General features: G+C 39.1%; 1 protein-coding gene across 1 annotated transcript in view; it reads left to right on the forward strand.

Annotated features, from left to right (window-relative positions):
- The window catches only part of LTBP1 (latent transforming growth factor beta binding protein 1), a gene marked incomplete at both ends in the record, with an annotated part of 200,233 nt that extends 177,546 nt beyond the window's left edge, over window positions 1-22,687 (forward strand). Inside the window, 6 exons of the mRNA XM_081997791.1 lie at window positions 2,928-3,056; window positions 4,280-4,420; window positions 6,753-6,923; window positions 17,520-17,642; window positions 21,124-21,273; window positions 22,518-22,687. Coding sequence (XP_081853917.1) covers window positions 2,928-3,056; window positions 4,280-4,420; window positions 6,753-6,923; window positions 17,520-17,642; window positions 21,124-21,273; window positions 22,518-22,687 — 884 coding nt within the window. The remainder of the gene's footprint in view (window positions 1-2,927; window positions 3,057-4,279; window positions 4,421-6,752; window positions 6,924-17,519; window positions 17,643-21,123; window positions 21,274-22,517) is intronic.
- Between the last annotated feature and the right edge of the window lie 331 nt (window positions 22,688-23,018).

Here is a 23,018-nt window from a genome sequence, read left to right on the forward strand (position 1 = left end):
TAAAACATTACTGAAAATCATCGTTTGACAGATTGTTAAGAATATCAGTTACACAACCTCTGTAATATTCTGGTTTAATTTATACTAAGTGCTCTATACTGTGAGAGTAGGTGCTGAGACCACAAACCTCAGATATTCATTTACATACAAAATACAATGCCACCTGAAATTTGTAAATAAATGTATAGGGAGTTGTGAGAGAGAAGAAGAGTTCTGTTAAACATTAGACCTACAAGTGAGAATGAATATAAAACCTGAAGAGAAGTTCAGCAATAAAATTTTCATTACAGAACTTCATGAAATAATTATTGAACAAAAGATTATAGAGGAATACGAGTGACAGAAGGAATTGGTGGGTGTGGGTGGGAGGGAGCTGGCATCACTAAGAAGGGAGAGTGAGATCAGCAAAATTCCTTTTCAAGTTTGAGAAATAGCCATCAATATTAGTAATTTGTGACATTAATTTTGCTTGGCATAAACACTGTATTTGTATTCGCTAAAATGAAGGCAATGTATTATCTTTGGGTTACATAGCAGCTACAGGATCTTTAGAAAAGCATGCATTTTATGTATTTGTTTCTACTGGAATTGCTGTTTCACAAATCAAGAGCTAAATGTAGAAAGTACATAAAAACGCAATAAAATTTCCTATTTTTTAAAGACCTTAATAGAGGCATAGTGTCACATGGTTGATAGATAAGCATTTGTCAGAGTTGCTCCTAGCTAAATCACTGATCTGTCAGACCTAATTCTGAGAGATGGCAATAATTGGGGTGACTTGAAAGATTTTTGGGTTTTTCCTAATGATTGTTACGTGTACTTTTTCAAACTAGCCTTCCTCACTGAGTAGGACACTACTAGGCCAATTTTCCTGTCGAGTTAGTGAGTAGAGTTGGTTGAGTTCAGTTCTCTGTCCTACTAATATTTTTTTGTGTTATCCTCAGCAGGTGTTTCTTTGCACCTGGAAAGTACACAGAAAAGATGTTAAAGCTTATAAGGCACTAATACCCAGATTCATTCAAACCAATGTGGGCATTTAAATGGGGTAACTCATGTAAGACCTCCACTCTCTGGAGGCATTGCTTTGTCCACCAACTTGGAGTAAAGAACAAACGGTCATGAGATTAATCCAGACCTGAGACCAATGGTAGCAGGGACCAGTGTTGGACAGACTGACAATTTACATCTGGCCAAGTCAGAACACTGAGAGCTCATCTCAAAGGACCTAATCTCTCTGAGAGTATTTTTGTTCAGGGATTGTTTAAGTGTGTTTGTTGTTTATCTTCGCAGATCTAAGATCTCTGTATATCTTTGCAATGTATATTTGGGACATGCTGTGTGTACACTATGTCCAAATGTGTCTCAGAGAAAATCTGCATTGTTTTTGTTGTGCTACCTCAGGGTTGATAATATCTCTAGCTGCCATAAATACTGATGTGTGGAAGTAGTTCATCTGGAAATGTCTTCCACAAATCCTTGCCATAAGAAGACCTTTTCTGTTTTCAGTTTATTTTGTAATAATCTTAAGAATGGCACAAAGGACAAACAATAAATGGATAAGTACTTGTAGTAATGTGATCTATCTTTGTTGCAGTAACTCATATGGTCCCGTTGCTTTTGTCCACAAGCTTCTGCTTGTAGGAGCAACTCCTATTTTCTTAATTGTAATTCTCTATCAGAAGGGACTATACTCAGCTGGCCTTCCTTGACTCTACTCCCAGGCTTTCCCATTTTTCCCCAGACACAAATCCATGTTCCACAGGAAAAAGACAGACATGTACATGACATTTCTTTTAACCTTTACATTGTTCTTGCTGCTAAACAGTCAAACTTAAAATATTTAAAGTCTGAAGCCACTTAGTGGCTGAAGAGTAGCTGTGAAAATAAATAGCTTTATAGCACTTCCAGTTCTCTGGAAGAAGTAAGCATTTGAATAATTCACCTTTAAAACTGCTGTACAGCTGGAAATGACAGCTTTGAGCTAAAATCTGTGTTGCCCCAGTAAGTGGGAAGTAAATCCATAGAAAACAGTGGATTAAGACAATTGGTATTGAGAGGAGAATCACCTACTTTACATTGTGCTTTTCATTGCCATTTTTAATACCAGCCTAGCTTTAACAGACTGTTCTAGGTAGGTCTAGCAAATGAAAAGTAGGTTGCAAAAAGGAAGTGAATGGAATTCCAACAGTAACAAATAAATACATAAATACAAGACTGGGAAAAGATGTGTACAACAGTGAAAAGCCATATATGAGCTGGCATATATTTTCCATGAAACCTCCCTGAAAACATTTAGCCTCATTTGAAAGTGTGGTAGATTGTCTTTGTCAGCTGTATATATATAGTAGTTGCAGCTTTATATTTAGCAACAGACACAATTGTTCCTATATGGTGGGAAGTCTCCACAGAAGTTGTGTATATAGCTTTGAAAAACAGAGTCACCAAACTGTGTGGATAGAGGAGAGCAGTCACAAAGTCCATCCATAAGCTTAGCTGCTTAGTTTTGTAATTAGATGGTGTGATTAAATTAGATCCATGGTGGGAATCCCTTGGATAAAGCAAATTATATTGGAAAATACAGGCCATATTCTTCATCTGTTTTGCTTAGAGTGAAGAGCAGTGTGGTACCAAAGGAAAGAAAGGGGAGCTGCAGATTAATCCAGTCTCTGTGTGCCACAGGACTTATTCTGACAAGGGAAAGGGAAAGTTATGGTCCACTAGTTTTCCCTTTCCCGTTCTGGCTACGAGCACATCATAGCCTCTTCCACACCAGTATTTTTTTTCCTGTGGGTATCTGTGCTCCTGGGGCTCTCTGTTTAAAGTGAAGTTTGCTTGAACAGAGAAGCATGTAGGTTTTAATTCATCTTGCTCTTCTGCATGGACTCATAATAATTATGGTAACACACCCTTTAATGTTTTCTCCTCAGACGCTGATGAATGCCAACTCTTTGGACAAGAAATCTGTAAAAATGGCTTCTGTTTGAATACTCAGCCAGGTTACGAGTGCTACTGCAAACAAGGCACATACTATGACCCTGTTAAGCTCCAGTGTTTTGGTAAGTTTATTTAAAGTGGTCTTGTCACTATAATGGTATGCAGATGGGCAAAACAAGCAGACTCGTACGGCAGGATTCCCATCAGAACTGCGGTATTCCCAGCAAGGGGAGGAACACTGGGCCTCTGAAGTCCTGTAGCAGCTCTTTAAGAGGCATTGGGTTATTTCCCTTGCCTTCTGCTTGGCTGGGCAGCAATTCTGGCTGACATGGCGATGGCATGTAGAGCATAGTTTGCTTTATTTGCTTCCTTTTTCAGCAAATTGCTCCCAGGAGTTTGCATCTCCAGAACAGCCCCTTGTGCTCCCTGAGTGCATAGTCTAGAGCTGGTACCAGTCTTTATGCAGGCAGCACAAAGTGATCAGAGGTGACTCCCTCCTTATATGCACACTGCTGTTTCACTCTGCCAAGGTACAATTTTGCCTTGTGTTCTTTGTACATGGGGTGAGTAGTGAAAGCCTGTATGTTGAAGCTCACCTTTCATTTGGTAGCTGCGCTGGTTTTACTATAATAAATCAAATTAAGGCAGAAATTGTTTTTTCAAGGAGAAATATTTTCCACACAGAGTTAATATGCAATGTGAAATTACTGTTCAGGTCATTGATAAGCCCATTTTAGTCTGCACAACCTTGAACTCCTTTGGTATTGGTATTCAAATGAAAATAACTCATAACTGTGACCCTGGCTTTTGCTTTGTAAGCAGAAAACTGTGTATAATGTGCAGAATAGCATAATGAAAGGAAGTAATTTTTGCAACTGCAGTAAGAGAGCCTTTCACCTTGGGATTCTGTGGTTGTTCTTTACAAAAGGTGAGGGTTTTTTTTTCCTGATCTAATGTAATTTATTTGAAGTAAAATGGCCTGCTCTTCCCTCTGAGCTAAATTTCTGCTTTTCCTCTCCAAGACAAACTAAGGAATAGAATTACTGCGGCTAGAGATAAGGTGATCCCTTCTCCTGACCAGCTCATGAAGAGTCTCAGAGAGTGTGCCCACCTCTAATGCCTGCTGGTACTGTCCTAAAGGGATTAGAGGTCAGCATCCTGCTGATCTGTCTGTCCTTCTCCGTGGGCACAGGCAGGATTTTGCTGCCAGCAACTAGTATTTGTGGTAATTAACAGAAGCCATGCAGGGAAATCTGCTTCTAATATAGGAAAATATAAACATGGATTAACACAATACGACTGCTTTGTGCTGGCTCTCCTTGATACATTTCCTTCCATTTTAAAGACACGGATGAATGTCAGGACCCAAACAGCTGTATTGATGGCCAGTGCATTAACACAGAAGGATCTTACAACTGTTTCTGTACACACCCAATGGTTCTGGACGCAACAGAAAAGCGATGCATCAGACCAGCAGATTCAAGTGGTATGATCCATTATACATATTACTGAAGTGAGTACACCTCTACGAGGTGGTGCTGACATGGCTACAGACCCCAGTAAGCTTAGACTCTGTCATACTTGGATGAGCCTCTTTTTTTACTGAGAGGATTTTGGAAGGCAATGCTTGGACCATCATCTGTTGATCCAGAAGGCATCGTGATGTAGGACTCCACAGGGCTCCACCTTGCCAATGCTGACAGGAGATTGCTGGAAGTATTAATAAGATTAGGCTTGGGCTGGGGAGTCTTCAGCCCCCCGATTCACCAGCTCTGCGTTAGCCTCATCCAGCCTTGTAGGTAATGAGGCACAGCCTGCGTGCTGTCTTACTAAGGCTGGGGTTTGGCTGTGGGCTAAATCTGGAGGTTCAGTTCAGAGTGAGTGACTGCTTCTAACACAGCAAGGAATACAACCAGGAATAACAGGATATAGGAGGAAATAGCTGAAATTGTATCTGTGCTTTCAATTGATTAATATTGAGGGTACATCAAGCTCACATTTTCAAGCTGTGGGCTGCAGCATCACTGTTAAAGTAAGGTTTTTGCATGTTCTTTTAATCTTAGTAGACACTGATTTCAGAAAAAAAGTTAGATATTATGAGATTCTTAGAAACATCTCAGAAATCCAGAGCATTATGCAGTCTGCACAGCTTTGTCTATGCCACACACATCTTTGAAAGAAATGTTACAACGTGTTTGATTAATATTGGCACTGTATAGCCATAAATCCAGACCTCTGGTCCCTGCAACTCGCAATGAATTTTCCTAAGATGCTTCTGTGAAAAGAAATGAGAATATAGACTGAATGCCTGCTTTAGTCATTCCAAATTATAAGACTGATACTTTTGAGGACTAATGTAGTCACTCTCTTGCCTGAAATTGTGAAAGAACCACAGCACTTCTATTGTTCCATCTTCAGTTAAACAAACCAGGAGCAGGATTGTCCTTTGGGTTCATCTAGGATATGAAGAGAATGCAAGGGCCCAAAGGGTCTTCCGTCTGCGACGTTGGGGCTGATACAGCAATGATCTTCTCACCCAGCACAAAGCATTCAAGCCTTGTATCACTATTGGCAACGTCCTCCCTAAAGCAGAGGAGGAGGGGGCAGGCTGGTTCCTTTGCTGCCAGCAGAATTTGGAGTTGCTTGCAGAGACCCACTGCTGCTCTTCACTGCGTGTTCTGGCAAGTTTTTAGTAGACTAGGTATCTAAATTCTCATCGCCTTTGCACTTTCTGAACTCACCATTTTACTCTTGAGCTAGGTTTCAGTTCTATACTCACTCATGCACCAGTGCATCCCGTAAAAATGCAGTTAATAGATACACACAGACAAAACAGAACCTTGCTCTGCAACAACACTTATTTTTCACTCTATCTTGGAACAAAATCAAAACCTTGCAGATGTCTTTACAAAACAATTGTGCTGAGGTTTTTACATTCCAAGTGGAAGATTAAGTTTACAGTTCCTCTCTCCCTGATCAGCAGTGATCAGATTGCTAGGACTAGGAATTGTTCCTGCTGAGATCTTTGTCAAAACTAGTATGCCTCTGAAATATTCCAGCTTTGACAAAAATACATGGTTTTGTTAATGTTCATAAGAATGTGACAGTAGTTCACAGCAGTATTCTGTCTCTAACAATAGCTGTAAGCGGATGATTAGGGACCAGAGGAGCAGATAAACAATACTTCTCCTCACCCTCCCCAGCACTCTCCCAGCCTCCAGCTATTTTCAGCTCAGGGGATTTCCTGAGCCTCCTGTAGTTTGTCTGTTTAGTTAATGGGACTCTCATCCAAGTATTTTGTCCAGTCTCCCATAGAGCCTGTGGAAAATTTTTGTTCAGCTCTGCCCTAGCAGTAACAGTTCTTTCAGATGCCATTGACGCCAATGTAAGTAAAGCAAAATAACAACTTTTAAGGATCCATTCTGTGGATGGAGGTCCCCAAATATTCACCTCTGTCCTAACACATTTTTTTTTTCAAGCTCTGTTAACTTCCATGAGAGCAGAGCTGAATCAGTATTAAGCGTTCAGCAATGACTACTGATTTAGGAAGTTTTATTTCTTGGATGTCCAACCCAGTGTGCTTTTAAATTGCCTACTAGTGCCAGATTAGAACCTTTTAAGGTTTTTGAAAAGCTGGACACTCAAGGGATGAGCCACCTCAGGCACTTAAAAATGGTCATGACTTCTAAGCTTAAATTTGTATTCAGCAAAGTCTGTAAAGCTAGGTTATTTTGCTAATCTAAGTTTAGGAAATTATGCCAGTATCTTTTTTAAATAATAGTGCTATCATGGTGATCTAATACTGTCTTCTCCATCAGAACAAACTGAAGAAACTGAGGTCTACCAGGATCTTTGCTGGCAGCATCTAAGTGATGATTTTGTTTGTAGTCGACCTTTGGTTGGAAAGCAGACTACATACACCGAGTGCTGTTGCCTATACGGTGAAGCCTGGGGCATGCAGTGCGCACTGTGTCCTATGAAAGAGTCAGGTAAGGAAACTTACTTGTCAGCTCTTGGAATGAAATCTGAAATTCTTAATCAGTTTAATCCCTTGTATTTATACTTGAGGTACTAGCATAAAAAAGAACAAAAAACCCTAGCCCTTCAAGAACTAATGGAAATTTTCTTCATTAAGAGGAAATCATTACATTCTAGATTTTGAAAATGTAGCTGCTTTTATTTTTTGGCACTTACAGGACCCATTTCCTTCAAGTGGAACTATCAATGATTGTCAATTTAGAACCTTGGAGGAAACACAAGGGCATTTTAAGGGTAGCAGAGTTCCTTAACATGACTGACAAATTAAAAACCATCTCTGAAAATACAGATGCAGTTCTTGTGCACAGACACATATAATACTCAACAGGCTACATAAATGTTTTTGATTTTTGTTGCTGGTATTATATATTCCAATGCATTTTTCAGTGTGATATTCTGCCAGGCTGGCTGCAGTTAGATGTGTTTGCTTAATAAGGATCTGGTAAGTTGTGGTTTAGAATCACTAAACCTATCAAAGAATGAGTTGTTACTATATGGCTATATGCTCAGATATTATGAAATGTATAGATGAGCAACTGAAGATAGATAAGGGGAATGGAATACTAATAAGGACTGAAGAATTTCCATGAAATATATATAACTTAATATTAAGTTAAAGAAAGCTGACTGATGGACATATTTTTAGAAGTTTATGTGTTTAGAAATTAGACATTATTCCAAGATATTTCACAAGCTGCTGCTTGTGGTGACTACAAAAGCTAAATGGATATAGAGAGAAATGTCATTGACACACAGACTTATTTCTGGGAACTGGAAACTGGAGGAGACCAGTGGAAGCAGCATAGGTATATGTCATGCTGTGCCTGAAATATGTCAGCCCTGGTATATACAGTCTGGTACTGTACTAACTTCTGCCCCCATATAAACTATTTCAAGGCCTAGTTTGGATGTAGCTTTCTTACTACAAATGTGTCTTTCAGTAATATGGTTTTCCATGTAGGAATACCATGCTACACTAGTAAAGCATTTTATTCTGATCATACCTGGAGTTTACTTGTAGCAAGCACCCTGGAGTTAAAATTACATAGAGAAGCTCAGTGAAACGTTAATGTGGTTGTTTGTGTCTGCTTGGGTTTTATGTTTTTAGAATTTACTTGCAAGGACCCTGGAGCTGCTCTTATATATCTTTACTTGTTTGAGTTTGCTTTGGAAGTGCATCAACTGAAAAAAGCGCCTGATTTTCATGATGTTGGCTGGAATAACAGCTAGCTGATGCTTACCCCAGAAAGGGACTGAAGAAGGGCACAACAGCAGCTTGATATATAAGATATGGAAATCTCTGATATGTTTTTGTCAGAACAAATCTTATAGGAAGCAATTCCCAGGCACAGAATTACTACACCTGCTAGAATAACAATCGCAATGGAATGAAACGTAATAGTAAAAAAAAGACAGGGCAGTAGCTAACAGCAAGAATTGTTGCTATGACCTGGAGCTCCTCAGGTAGAAAGATAGAGCAGCATAAAGGAGTTTTTCTTTGTACAAAGGAACTAAAAATAAAGTTCTCAGTGTATTCATACAGCTTGTTCTACTCCTGACCGTGCTGGAAATAAATGAGTATCACCTACACACCAGCCTTAAGTCACAGGACAGGTCTCATATGGTGACTGTGTCTGTGGACACTGTCTGTGTCATGCAAGCCTGAGAGAAGGAAGGAAAGCTGTACCTGATAGAGAGTTCAGGTAGGTACGAGACTTGCTTCTGAAGATTTCTAGCTAGTTACGTTTAAAGCAGGATAAATCTGAAAAGGAACAGAGAAGGCCTACCAAGAAGGTCAGGGAATGGAGAACCTGTCGTACAAGGGAAGATGACAAAAAACAAACCCAGATGCAGAGCAAAGGCTGCAAATGTTAAAAGACTCTCCACTACAGCATGATCATGGAGGATTCCCACAAGCTTTTTAAAATAAACAACAGTGCTGATGTGAGAAAAAAATTGGAACAAGTCCAATCTGAACATATTTAGGCTCGAAATTAGATGGATTTTGATCATTAGGACCACAGGATTCTGGAGCAGCAATCCTGTTACAACAGTGGGGTGCAGACCCCAACTAGCTTTATGAAGAAACTTGAGAAATTAATTTTAAAAATGACATGAGGGTTCCTGATGGATAACATGCTAAATGTCACTTGGATGACCCTCAGTCAAAGCTGAAGAGCATTATGTTGGATCATAAAATCTTTCTTCCTCCAGACATAATTTTCATGTGAAGTTCAATATGCATTGAAAAGTATCTGCTTTAACTGAAACGATGAGGCATACTTTGATTCCAAATACTTTAAATCATGCTTATAGGTTGGAACATAGATGGTTAAAAAAACCTAAAAGCATAATGAATCTTTCTTATGTCAGAACAAACATAACATTTCTTGGTGGAGGTGGTAAATACTCATGTGTCCTCGCACACATGCGCACACGCACACACAGAAACCTGGAAGCCTTTCTCTGCTTCAGGAGCACTTACCAAGAAAAATTTAAAGCTGACTGAACTGAATAAATGATTCATTTGACATGTCTTCAGTTTGTAGCACTTAAAGTGATATCATTGGCTCAAATGAGTGCTTTCACACCTCTGGGCCAGCAGGTCACAGGTTCAAGTCCTGGCTGGGGAACCTGGAATTTCTCCATTTTTAAATACTTGTGTATTGTGTTGGCCAGATTTTCTACTGAAGGTGTTTGCTTATTTCCCAAGTTAGGGGCATTCTGAAGATTTGTAACACATCTTAAAGAAGACCTGGGGATGTGAAAAGCATTATCACCGGAAGACTTTTACCATGAAATGGGTTGGGTCATAGAACTGATCATTCACTGATCTGTGGTTTCTTTTTACCTTAGTTATACTCCCCTTGTATTTGAGGATCTAGATGCTGCACTTAGAAAGAAGGAAATACAAGCCTACCACCATAAGTGATACATTTGCAAGACTCTTCTGAAAGAAATTCACATTTTAATAAAAATAGCCTCTAACTTTTGTGTTCCAGCTTTTCTTGAAAGCATTTCTCTTTTTCATCCCAAGATTTAAATGTCCTGTTTAAGTAGTGTCCAGCATAAAACCAGCGGGAAGATAGAGAACTTCTGTAAGAACTGATCCATATAAATGAAAAAGAAATCCAGCCTTTCATGAGTATGAAAACAGAATTTACATACTTGATAAGATTTCTAAAAACTACTGATTGGTGCTTGATCAAAACAACCCCACCGAAAATGACACTAAGAGCCTGAGCCAAAAATAAGTAACACCCATTGAAGTATTGCAACTGAACAGCAACATCTTAACAACAGTAAGACTGATAAGTATTTTGATGACAACATCAAGGAACAAACTCAAAATACTAGTCCAAAGTCCCATCAAAATAGTGCCAACGTGAACTGTAGTGATGTGACGGAGTATATCTTACTTGCACAAACAATTTTGTGAGGCAGGCCTTCTTGTCATTAAATGAAGGAAACAAAGACAGATTGTTCAATTACAGTGGTTCTACCATTATGATCTTATGATATCATATTACAGATAAAGGCTTTCACAGATTGCATCCAATACTAAAATGTTAAGTACTGAAATGTATTCTCTCTGGGCTCATGGTGGTGTTAGGCTGTACTTGCCTAAAAAACTTTTAGTAATTATCCTTAAGAAACCACTGTGTTATTTGAGGTTTGTCTTTTGCAATCTGTAATAATCTGTAATATTTATAATAAATAATTTTCCAATTAAGGAAAATTAGAAAATTGGATACTTTTGGTTTAGATAACAAAAGCAAAACATCCTTTCTTCATTGCACCCACCCCCAAAAAAATCTGTTGGATGACCTGCCTTCAAAAGTTGTTCTTCCTTAGTCAACTTACTGTTAGTGCCATAAAACCCAACTGTCTCCATCCAGAGTACATGTTCTAGTAACTGGCAGCAGGACAGGCACCAATGGGTTTAGCAGCTGGGACAAAGCATCCATGCCAGAAAATAGAGCAACTGGCCAAGGCTGAAAAAATCTGGAATCTAAGATAAGGCCATATACACCTCATGTTAACCTGAACATGTAGCACCTGAATTATAAACTTGCTGAGCCTCCAGAAGCTCCTGTGAGACCCTTACGGGACTGGAGTGGATTTTAGACAAGGTGTATTGTTACAGGGTACAGGAAATTTGAAGGGAGGAGATAGAAGTAACAGCTATAAAATGTTGAGTAGGATGGTGTGCCGGGGTCAGTGTTTAATCTAGGGACACTACCTGTTTTTGTATTTGTAAAATGATCTTTGGAAACCTGTCCTGGAGTTTGTTATTGCAGTGCAGTACCACCTTTGCTTCATTAACACCTTCAGATGCTAGGAAGGTGGAATTACATGCCCCTGAACTAAAGATGTGCCCGTCTGTAAGGAAAGCGCTTTCTCATTCTGTAGGTGGCTGCCTGGAGATGTTTTAATATGGAAAAAAGGAGTAAGGTAGGACTGGGACTCTGCAGTTTTAACAGATGTTTTAATAACTATTTATTGAGGGTGGAGGCATACATTACTACATCTATAACGAAGAACTTGTGGTGGTCTGACTACTAAGACAATGTCATGAATATGTTCTTAGGAAACTGTAAAGGACAACAGCATTCAGTTTATCAGCCTGCTTATTTGTGTAACCTTATACGTACCTTTTATTCTTTTGCTGTAAGTTTTCAATTCTAGTACTTTGTGGGTTTTTATAGAACCACTTTATATTTAGAAGATCTGCAGAAAGAACAATGGTAGAACTTCAGTCTGTAGATGTTACAGATGTTCTGTGGGACCGGCTGGATAAAGAACTGCTGAAGACTTATGTTGTACTTGAAGTTTCTCTTTATCTCCACCTTAGCATTTGCAAAGCCCAGACTAGGAGAACACTGAGGATAGCAGGTAACACAAGTCAACTGCGGTGTTGTATAATGTAGGATTTTTCTTGGCCAATTTCACATGTTTTTTTTAATAGAGAAACCTACATCTGTGCTGGTCCTACCAGTTTCCCTTTCCATCAGGAAAGAGAAATAGGCACCCTGAGGGTTAGATTCCTCTCACCTGTTCTAGACATTTACTTTAGGATGACATGGTGTCCTAGAAGTGATTATGTCTTTCCATTGACTAAACAGGGACATAGCATGATTAATTCAGGTGCAGACCCTTGGAGATGCCTACATGTACTTGTTGAATTTTACCCCTTCTGGCAGAACAGATTGTTTGGATCACATTTTTGTTGCAAGGAACCCTGTATCCTTTATAAACATTATGAGTTAGTTCTGGGCTGAGATTCCATATTAGGGGAACATGGCGTTCCTTTCAAGTTCTAGCTAATGTCACTCATGAAGATCTGGGAAAGATCCAGGGAAAACTGATGTATGTACAGAATGTGTTTCCATCTGTCTTCTTTTGAGATGATAAAGATAGCAGGGAGGCACTAGATTAATTTCTGGACACCATTGTTCATCTTCACATTTAGGATGGCATTGTGCCTCTTTCCTTTCTGGTCAGAACTCTGGACAAATGGATTATCTTTTGGGTTCAAAATATTGCAGTGATTGGACCTTGGATATTCAAAGTCTTATGCTCAGTTGTACAAATTTTTGGCTGCTTTAATTTCTGTTGATGAAGATTTTTCAGTGCTTTTTCTGAAATTTGAGACATGCAGAATAGCCTTGGAAGGGTTTTCTTCATGGAACCTCACATTCCAAGTGTACATGGGAGTCAGAAAGCAGTCAACAAAGAGTCAGAAAGCCTTTTGCAAAGTTGTGGCAGAAACAACCTGACTCTTACTACAACTTTTGACAATCTACCTCACGCAGTAGGAGAGAGAAGATTCTTTTAGGAAATTTGAGCAGCCTTAGTTGAGGAACAAAAGTTGACTACCAAAAGCCTTTTAAATAATCAGGTTGGTAATTTCTTCAACTTTAACAAGAGTTTTACATCCACTGAGAGCTTTGCCTCAGTGATTTCATTTAGAGTATCTCCATATGAGGATATGAATACCCTTCTTCACTCATGAAAGAAATCCTTTAAGGCTGGTACCCTTCCCTTTAGCACCAGGAGTTTTAGAATATTTGTGAATGCTGTCCACCACATACCTCTGCATCTGTTCATGGAGGATGTCAATGAAATTATCTAAATTGTCAAATAGCACAATCTAAATGTAGAGCAGAAATATCTTCAGCTTTGGTTCACAAATGATGCAATCTCCTGAGAGAGCATAAACTTAAACAATTCAGACTGATGTCCAGAACCTCTGGTTGGGAAGGGACATATATTACATGTAAGAAATGCTTTTTTATCTCTGTCCTTCTCTCCAGTGATTTCTTCCATGGTGAAACTGTTACATTCCTAAATAATTTGAAGGAACTGCCTTGGTGTTGATAGCTTTGGCTTCTTTTTTATGTGTGTGATGGTAACAATTCTGAGGACCAGGAACAGAAATAAGGCTTGCTTTATGGACAGGAGGTAGGATTGGCTGTGCAGCAGTTGTTTCATAGTTATGTCAGGAACAGCTTTTTTATATACTATTTTGCTTTAAATATATGAAATACGGGATATTTTTTCTGACTGGAGAATTTGGGATTTTCAGCTCTCCAGGTACAAATTAGGCCCACACAGGCTTGCGCAGTTACAACAACTGTATATGCAAATTAGATGCTCATTTGCATAGCTGCACTTGTGCTAACAAGCACCTAAAAGCCCTTCGGTTCATCCAGTTTATGTTATGTTGTCTCCATCAGCCTAGCTTTCATCACCAATTACGGCTAATATCTGTGCCAGTATGCATGTGCGTCTAGCTGTAATCCCCTCACATGTTTGTTTTTTGTGCACACGTCTGACTTTAAAAATGTCCTTTACATTTTTGGAAGCATATATCAGCTTCCTTTTATAATTGCTATCCTAAGTTATACAACAAGCTGTCTCAATGCTTCATTTGCAAGTTACGAGAAAAGCTTAGAAACACATGGAGCAATGTAGACTAAATTACATTAAAAACACAAGTCTTTTCTTCCTTTTGTACTGCAGTTGTATTTTCCCTGATCACAGCCAGGAGACGAGCAAGCAGAGAAAATAAATCCATATAGAAAAAGGTTTTATCATTGATTGTGAATTACAGAAAATTAATTTTTTTTTTTTTACATTACATGAAAGATTATTTTGAAAGTGAGCATTAATTTAAAACTAAAATGTTTTGGTCATTCGGGGGTAGTTACACATTTTCCCTTGCTCTCTGCCCCCTTACCGCGTACTTGATCTAAGTCTTCTACTACTCCCCTACTCCCTAGGGCAATATCATGCTGTTGTCTCATTTGTATACTTGCTGCAACTGTCTGTGCACCAGTCATGCTTTTACCCACAAATCTTACAGCACTCTGTTCATTTAGTTCCCTTCCCTGGAAAATTGTGACCAGCATAAGCACAGTGACCCAAAATACACCATTTTTGAAAATACTATTTTTAGTTTGAATGGTAGAAACATAGCATAGCAAGGGGAAAAGTTTAACACAGCAGAAATTGTACATACACATCTGTCTTGCCATAACTTGTTCTATCCTCCAGAGGGGCACTCTGATGGGTTCATTTTTCTCAGGCATCCAAGTCTCTAGTTTACCTTATTTCAGAACACCAGCTCTCGTGATTGTTCCAGAATGTGGCCTCCTGAATACCTTTCAGTCTTTGCCCTCTCCTCTCTGCCCGCCCTTTTCTTCCCCAGAAAATGAAAAGGACAAGCTCAGCAATGTGGCATAGATAACTTTCTATTGTTATTGGTCCTGAATTTCTACTGTTGGTTTCTTAGGTGGGTTGCTGTTGCTTGCTTTGGGTTTATCTCCGGAGTGCCTAGTAACTGAGTCAGCACATTACAAAAGACAAGAGATAAAGCCTACACTACTTGGACAAGTAAACAGAACATACAGTATTAAGAGAGTATTATAGGTAATTCCAGTTCAGTATGTGTCAAAACAATGATACAAATTATATATAAGGAGGATAGGTGTATACGTTCTAAGGTGACTTAAGATTATTTTAAATACTCTGACACCTTTTATCTTAAAGCTCTATATTCAAATAATGTATAAATTATTAAAATATTAGTGTATTAGCAAATGATTAATTATGCATAATAGACTTCAAGAGGTTAATAGATAATTACAGTTGTATGTATAGCCTTATAGAAGACCTTGATATAGTTGCAACTCCTTGTAACAAATACCAAGTTTACAGTATGCCCTAAAACAGCTCTTCATCATTTTCTAGCCACTAATTTACTTATAATGAGACCTAAAAATGCAGACATCCAGAACTTGACTGGCGAAGGACCAGTGCGGCAGGAAACAAGTTTCTATTGTCAACATTTCTTTACTCTTCTTTAGATAACAAAAAACTCTGCATTGGCAAACGTGCAATACAAAATATTCTTGCACAATCTTCAAACTACCCAGCTTTCATGTACATGAGAGCTCCAGCTCGATGGATTTTCAAATATTCCAACTGCTTCCTTCAGAAGAAAAGCATTGTTTCTACTACCAGTATCACTAAGTGCAAAATTAGCACTAAGTATTCTAAGAAGCCCATGCCCAGGTTCTGTCCGGTCCTTTCCATCAGATTACATTCATGTGGAAGAAGCAGTGATCCCTCAGACCTTCTTGCCTTGTCCTCTTGCCATTTACTGACTGTTTTTGTGTGATGGTTTCTTCCACACAGGCCAGATGAATTAGTATTTTGTGGTAGAGCACAGATTTCCTTTGCCAAGAACATTTGTGTGCATCTGTGAGAAAGTGCTTTTACACTTCTGCACAGCTTTTTTCTGTGTACGCATCGGAGCCCTTGGGCATAATGAGTAGCTCAACACAAAACAATGAAGGAGTCCGTCTGAGATGATAGCCTGGCTGTCCCCATACATGGATGTTATTTGGGGTTAGATGTGGGGATGGAAGAATATGGTGGGTTTGGTCCAATGACGGCTCTTAAAATTATGCTTATTATCATAGTATCTCAGTGGGAAGCTGTGCATTAAGGGATGTAAGTAATATTTTCTGTATGCCATTTATTTTCTCATGCTGGCTTTGTTTCATGTGCCATGGGATGACTCTCTTGGGTAGTGTACTTTTTCACCTGGGAGAGGAAAGGGTTGTTTGAATATAATTATTACTGTATATAAATACATTCTGGAGGAAATCACCTTGCACTTGAAGCTGAAGGTGGTGAGATTTTCAATGATTTGTAAGTTCTCTGGGGAGTTCATTCTGCAGACTTGGACTGGCACCCATGATAGTTCTGCGATGTGCACAGACAAGCTTTGCCTGCCAAGTTGTTGATCACAGAACTCAAAGAGACTTTTTGAACACTTTGTTGTTTTCAGTACAAATAAAACTGTTCCAGGTGGAGTTGATACTACCTGTGAAAATAGAATGACAATGCTGGGCAGCAAGTGAGGCTGTGCTCTGCACTGTCTAGAGGCAGTCTAGATTTATCCAACTATTTGCTGTCTGGGACAGTTCTACACAGCATGAGGTTTCTGGCTCTGTAACCATCTGCAATTCTTGGATTTTGTATCTGCTTAGGGCTTTTTTCCCCTCTCTCTCTTTTGGTGGTTTTCTTTCCTGTCCTTACTCTGCCTGATTCTCAGAACACCAGGCAATCTTCACAGAAACAGATGCTAAATAGTTTGTAGCAACAATAAAGGAGCACCTGGCTTGTTGTATTTTAACAGTGTTTCTATTTTCAAATAAATTGTCTTGTATATATTTTAGTAAATGGTAATGGAAACAAAGGTGCCACAATAAATCAAATAAAAATCATCAAATTCCGCATCAGCATTTCAGACGTGGACTCTGACACCTAGAATGAAGAGTTGCTTTGGTCTGCTTCAACTTGTGTAGTCTAGCTATTGGAGAGAGACAGAAAAATCAGAGTATAGCTATTTCTTCTGTGCATTTCCCCTTGCCCTTTGAGGTTCACAGCCAAGGAAGCTTTGAACAGCACTCATTCTTAAGCCCGTGGTTTGAAGATACAGTTTGCAAATGAGTGTGGGCTATTTTAGAAGGATTTTTCATTCTGTGATTTCTGCAGGTTGGTTGACAGAGCAAGAAATATGGCCCCACCTGCTCCAGTTTGCTTCCTTTGGGGTTGCTTCTGCTAGCAGCCACAATGGTCTGGGGTAGCCTTTGTTCCACCAGAATGAGGAGTGTAACCATAGCTAGCCTTGGAGAGGGGTACCTTGGCAGTGGGGCATGCAGCATCCCTCTGCTCTTGCTTCCCGTGCAGGCCAGAAGAACCCGACCCATAACTTTTTGTACAGTTATTGACTCAAATCTATCCCTGGTGTTATCCCTATTATGACTTAATAGTCTGTATTTGGCTCATTAACATTTTAATGACATTCTTCGTGAAGGGAGAATGCTTTGTGGAAATTGCAGATTTATGGTGTTTCTAGGAAGATAAGTTTATTTCCAGCTAATACGAACCACAGCTCACTGGGACTAATGTAATGCAGCCTGTGTTACAAGTGTGATTAGTTTTATATCCTATTTTCTTTCCCCCCTCAGAGGATTATGCCCAGCTGTGCAACATTCCTGTTCCAGGATCTCGACAGCCATATGGACGAGACGCTTTGGTTGACTTCGAGGAGCACTACACTCCAGAAACTAATCCATACTTTGTTGAAGACCGTAAGCAAGTTTCTCTGTTATGTAAAATACTTGAAATGAGGGTTGTAACTTGGATTATTTTCCTGTAGCTGGCTTCATTCTTCTGTTTGCTTCTGAGTAACGTGGCCTATTTATGTTTTAGTTATTCCTATGACACTAGCTTTCAGTCAGGTGTTCTGGTTCAAGAGCCAGTGTTGTATAAGAGTCCAGTTGGGCTCAGAGCACAATATTAATTTTTAATATAGAGAAATAGTTTGTGCCAAGTGTACTAAACTTGTATTTACCAACAGATTTACAGCTAAGGGTCAAAAGGATGGCCAGTTTTCCTTCTCACAAATTAATTTTCCTTTGGAGCATGGGACAGATTTCTTCAGAGTGCACATAGTTTAAAAAAAAAAAATCCATTCACACCAACTTTCCATGATTTTCCAGCAAAATTTATATGGGGGAAATGAAGAGCACACAAGTCATTCTTGCTCAACAATGTACAGCGCAGTATGATCAGAGAGTCTGCATGCATGTAGCCTTCAGGCTAGATGGAATGGCCTGCCAAGCAGGGTGTGAGGGACTGTATACAGCATCTCAGTTGTACTTCAGGAATATCAGGGTTCTTTATGGGCCTGGCCCAGCTCACTGTTAAGACTTGTGGGAGGAGAACCCTGTACAGGTCCAGCATATTTCATCACAGTTTTAGAGAAGAAAAGTGGAGGTATCAGAAGGAACTGGTAACTTCCTGTGCTTTAGACACATGGCCTATGAGTGGCCACTATGCTCTTTACCCAAGTGCTTCTTCTATACAAGGAGTTCTTTTTAAAGTAATGGTAACACGTCAAAACAGGGCAGGAGGTTTACAGCACACTACTGGAAGGGTGCTACGCATTTCTTGCGCACATTACACGTTGTACATTTATACAGAATTACACAAATCAGGTTAATGAGTACATTTCTATTTAGTATCTAAATGACCTTCTAGTTCCACACAGAATTGTAAAATGTCTTATTTCTTTATATCCAGATGATTTTAATTAAATAGTGCTGAGTGGTGATGTCTAATTGAAATTTCACACGGATGATAACTACAGCACACAATGAAAAGCCCAGAAAGATGACTGGGTAACCAATGTGATAGATAAAATACTGAGTGGGAAAGAAGCACTTCACAAGTTATAAGCAGTGGTGAATAAATATGATAAAACTGTGGACAGTTTTGAATCCACAGCTGAGTCCACTGTCTTGGCGACAGAGGCTTAAGAGAGCTCATGTCTCATGTCTCACTGAATCAGGTACAGTGGCAAGCAGATATACAACAAAACCCAAAACACACAGCTGTATGACTCTATCCTGATCAGAGGCATATTCTCTGACAGATACAGTTGGCACATTTTTAGGGCATCAAAGATTTCAAGGTCACAGTCCTGCTGCAGTCTATATGAGGAATACAGCAATACCTCCCAGCCCTTGTCAGGGCTGTGTACTTCGATGTAATATTTGTCACCTGTGTGCAATCAACTTCTACAGAACCAAATATGCATATTAGAATTACAACCCAGGTCCATCCAGCTGTTTTAAAGTAGAATATTTTGTGAAGCAGAACTTGCTGTGAGTCATAAATACTTTGGGTTTAGCTAGGTAAAAATTACAACATCCTGTATTTATGAGAGGGAGAGAAAAAATACATAAATACTGTATGTCAAATAAATTATGCCTTTTCTTTATTTAAGAAATATCTATGTATTGGGCGGGGAGGATCTTTCCCTTTCTTGGCACTGTTTTCCAAATTAGCAAAGATCTTCACTTTAAAGGACCCTCGTGAGCGCTCTGCAAGCTCTTTTAGAGGACTTGAGAACATACTGAAACTTGGTCAAGTTTCTTACTACATTGTTACCATACATCACGACAGTCTGCTCGATATGCTCAGTACTATTGCACTCTGATGTGTTTTACTAGGTTCAAAACTAGGTACAAAAGATTGTAATGTTTGCCACTTAATGTACACTTGTATACATGCTATGTATTATGTATGTTCTTGAGATGTCAGCAGGTACTTACATCACATTATGTGTCCAGTGTCTCCAGAATTTGTGTGTGTGACTGACTGGCATGATCCTTGCCAAGAATCCCACTGTACTAGAGAAAATCCAGGGTAGAAACAATGTATGTAGTCAAATAGAGAGGGAATAGAAATGATGGTACAGAAGTTAAATGGGGGATGATACAGAAAGGGCAGAGGGGGAAGGGCAAAGCAGGACAAGAGAAAAGAGGGACTCAAGAACCAAGACAGGATGGGCGAAATATAAAAAGACAGGAGAACAAGCACAAGGAAAGGGAGACATTCATATTCCTAGGTAGCTTTGCAAATCTATCACAATTGTTACCACAATATAAATCAGTAAACAGATTTTAGATAAGCCAATGGTTGGTATGTGTAGTCACTATATTAATTATATATCATGGGGCAGATGTATCCTACTCTATTCCACTCCAGCTCCAATTTCCCCTCTATTTCTATACTATATATTCATTACACTGGTAAACCTATGACTCTCAAATGTTCTTGACTTTCTCCTCAAAAGTCTTTTTGCTGTGATGGGCTGCCACCTGCAGTCCTGTTACATCACTGCTCCATGAATAGAAAGCTAGTGAAAAATGTTGTGCAGGACTAACAGGAGCAATTCAGTCCTAGAGAGACTCTCTGAACACATAAAAATGTCATAATTTTTAAGTATAAATCCTTCCCTATACATAAAGGCATAACTGTCAGAAAAGACCCTAACACAGGGAGCACAAAAGGCATTGTACAAACCAGTGAATGCAAAGACAACTCTTTAGCTTTGACTACTCACCATCTAGAATTACGACAAGGAGCAATTGGTAGATTATAGGTATTTGTACTGGCACCAGTCACTGAAGTACCAGCCAAAGGGTTGTTAACCAAAACCACAACAGGAAAGCAGTCTCTGATTTCTTCTTACTTTCCTTAAGGCAGTTGAGATTGACTTTTTTTTTTTTAATATGTTTTCTTCTAGATAAATTAGAAAGTATCTCTTCCCCTCTACACACGCCTTATTTTTCTTAGAATACTGTTTTAAGGAACTTTTCCCTTAAACTGCATTACCACTTTTTACCTTTGTTTCCATAAAGGTTGACACACCTACCAATTCAAATAAAAGGTGCTACTTGGAAAACATTGATTTATCCCTTAAAAATATACTGTCAAATTACGCAGTTTCCTTTACCAAAAAAGTCACAGATTTTTAACATGAATTAAAAACTTGAAGAGTTCACAAAGTTACTCAGTTTTCATCTTGAAACATACCACAGCACTTTTCTAGTGTATTTAAAACTCCAGATGGTGCAGACCTGCTAAAGCTGACCTAGTTTCTGCAAAGTCAAGTCACATTCCAGTAAACTTCTGAGCAATTTTCAGACTCTCACTATACATTTGGGTATACGGATTCAACAGCTCTGTAACTTACTTGTTTGCAATTCTTTTGCCACCCAGGTTTTCTGAACAGCTTTGAAGAGTTACAAGCAGAGGAATGTGGTATTCTGAATGGATGTGAAAATGGCCGATGTGTAAGAGTCCAGGAAGGCTACACCTGTGACTGCTTCGACGGTTATCACCTGGACATGGCCAAAATGACTTGTGTTGGTAAGGATAGCATATTACTTCATCTTTTTCTGTTAGTCTTTCAGCTTACTCAATTCCTACAGAGGGCCTGGAACAAAGGGGTTAGAGATGATCACCTGAATTGTATTAAAGATGCCAATTTTGTTTGACTTACTGCAAAGGCCAGTAAATATTGTTACAGAAATAACCGTGTTGGTGTTCCTCGGTTCATCTTGGTCATTACAGCTGTGTTCAGTTAAGAGCCTAAAATGAGCAGACACACATTTGTGTAAGGAAGCTTAAACTTATATCAATAATTTAACATTAGTATACGGAACAAATGTTTTTGAAAGGCCTTAGTGAGCTAAGAGGATGGAACTGGATCCAGAGTAGAAGAGTAGTTTTAGGAGCAGAGTTTCAGAGTGGTTAAATCACCTAAATATGCAGATAACCACTTGGTGGGGTCTGGCCCCTGATTCTCACTGATTTCAACAGACCCAACTATTCCTCTCATTCTCAACTTGGTAAATCTGTACAACTAACCAGGACATCTAATGACTATGTCTTCAATTAAAATAACAAAACATGGGGATGGTAAGTGGTAGTGAGAAGATGAAGGAAAGCAACACCCTTCAGTGTACAAGCCTAGTAGAGACTGTGTGTGGGTATTTCAGTTTAAGGTCTGTAACAACCTTTCTTAGCATTATGCTTCATAACCCACAGCTGAGATCTCCCAGCTGTATCATGATAAGCTGCCTGCATGCCTTATAATCTTTAGCACTTCAGGGCAAGCTGGCCACCTTAGTGAGAAAAGATGTAGCTCCTGTGTATTTCAGGCCAATGCTGCACAATGTTGAGTGCAGGTAGTTTGCTGTTCACAACTCTTTAGTAGTTGAGAACACCAACAGCTCCTAAAGTGTTTGGTTTTTAGAAATACAGATGTTATATTAAGAACTCGGAGCTTTTTTCTTACAAGCCACTTTTCAGTCATCAGATAAGAACCTGTAAGTGGTTATTAAATTTTTGGTTTTCAGCTGAATTTGGACTTGGTAATGTAACAGTGTAAGGCCCTTTAATACACTGTTGATTTCCTATGATAACTTCCGCCTCTTCCCAACTTATCTGTTACAGCTTTTGACCCAGCCTAATTCCATCTGATCTGAACTGAAAATAAAGTTCTCAGTGTATTCATACAGCTTGTTCTACTCCTGACCATGCTGGAAATAAATGAGTATCACCTACACACCAGACTTAAGTACATGTCTTTTGATGTTCCCTTTTTGCAGATGTGAATGAGTGCAGTGAGCTGAACAACAGGATGTCTCTCTGCAAGAATGCCAAATGCATTAACACAGAAGGTTCGTACAAGTGTTTGTGTCTCCCAGGGTACGTACCTTCAGACAAACCAAACTACTGCACACCACTGAACTCAGAACTAGACAGTGAACTGGAGTAGAGGAAAATCTCCATATCCTAAGCCCATATACTCTGCACTGTATAAAGAAAAGGAAGAAAAGTATTTAACTTGAGAAGAGAAGGCACCGGAGTAGCAAATGTAAGGGGAGAAAAGCATTAAAATGTGTCAAAGGTGAGACATGATGGGCTGATTGTATATCAGCTTCACTGAAGTGACAGACCAAATGGACACATTACTCTGTATGAAAGAAACGATCAAGTATATAGTGTGTTCATAAGAAAAAAAAATCTTTGAAAATAAGCAAAAACAGTGCTGTTATTTTAAACAGAAGAGCTTTGGTTTTTTGGGGTTTTTTTTTGGTTTTTTACTA

Source organism: Phaethon aethereus (assembly GCF_964289735.1).
Source record: "Phaethon aethereus genome assembly, chromosome: 3".
NCBI lineage: Eukaryota > Metazoa > Chordata > Aves > Phaethontiformes > Phaethontidae > Phaethon > Phaethon aethereus.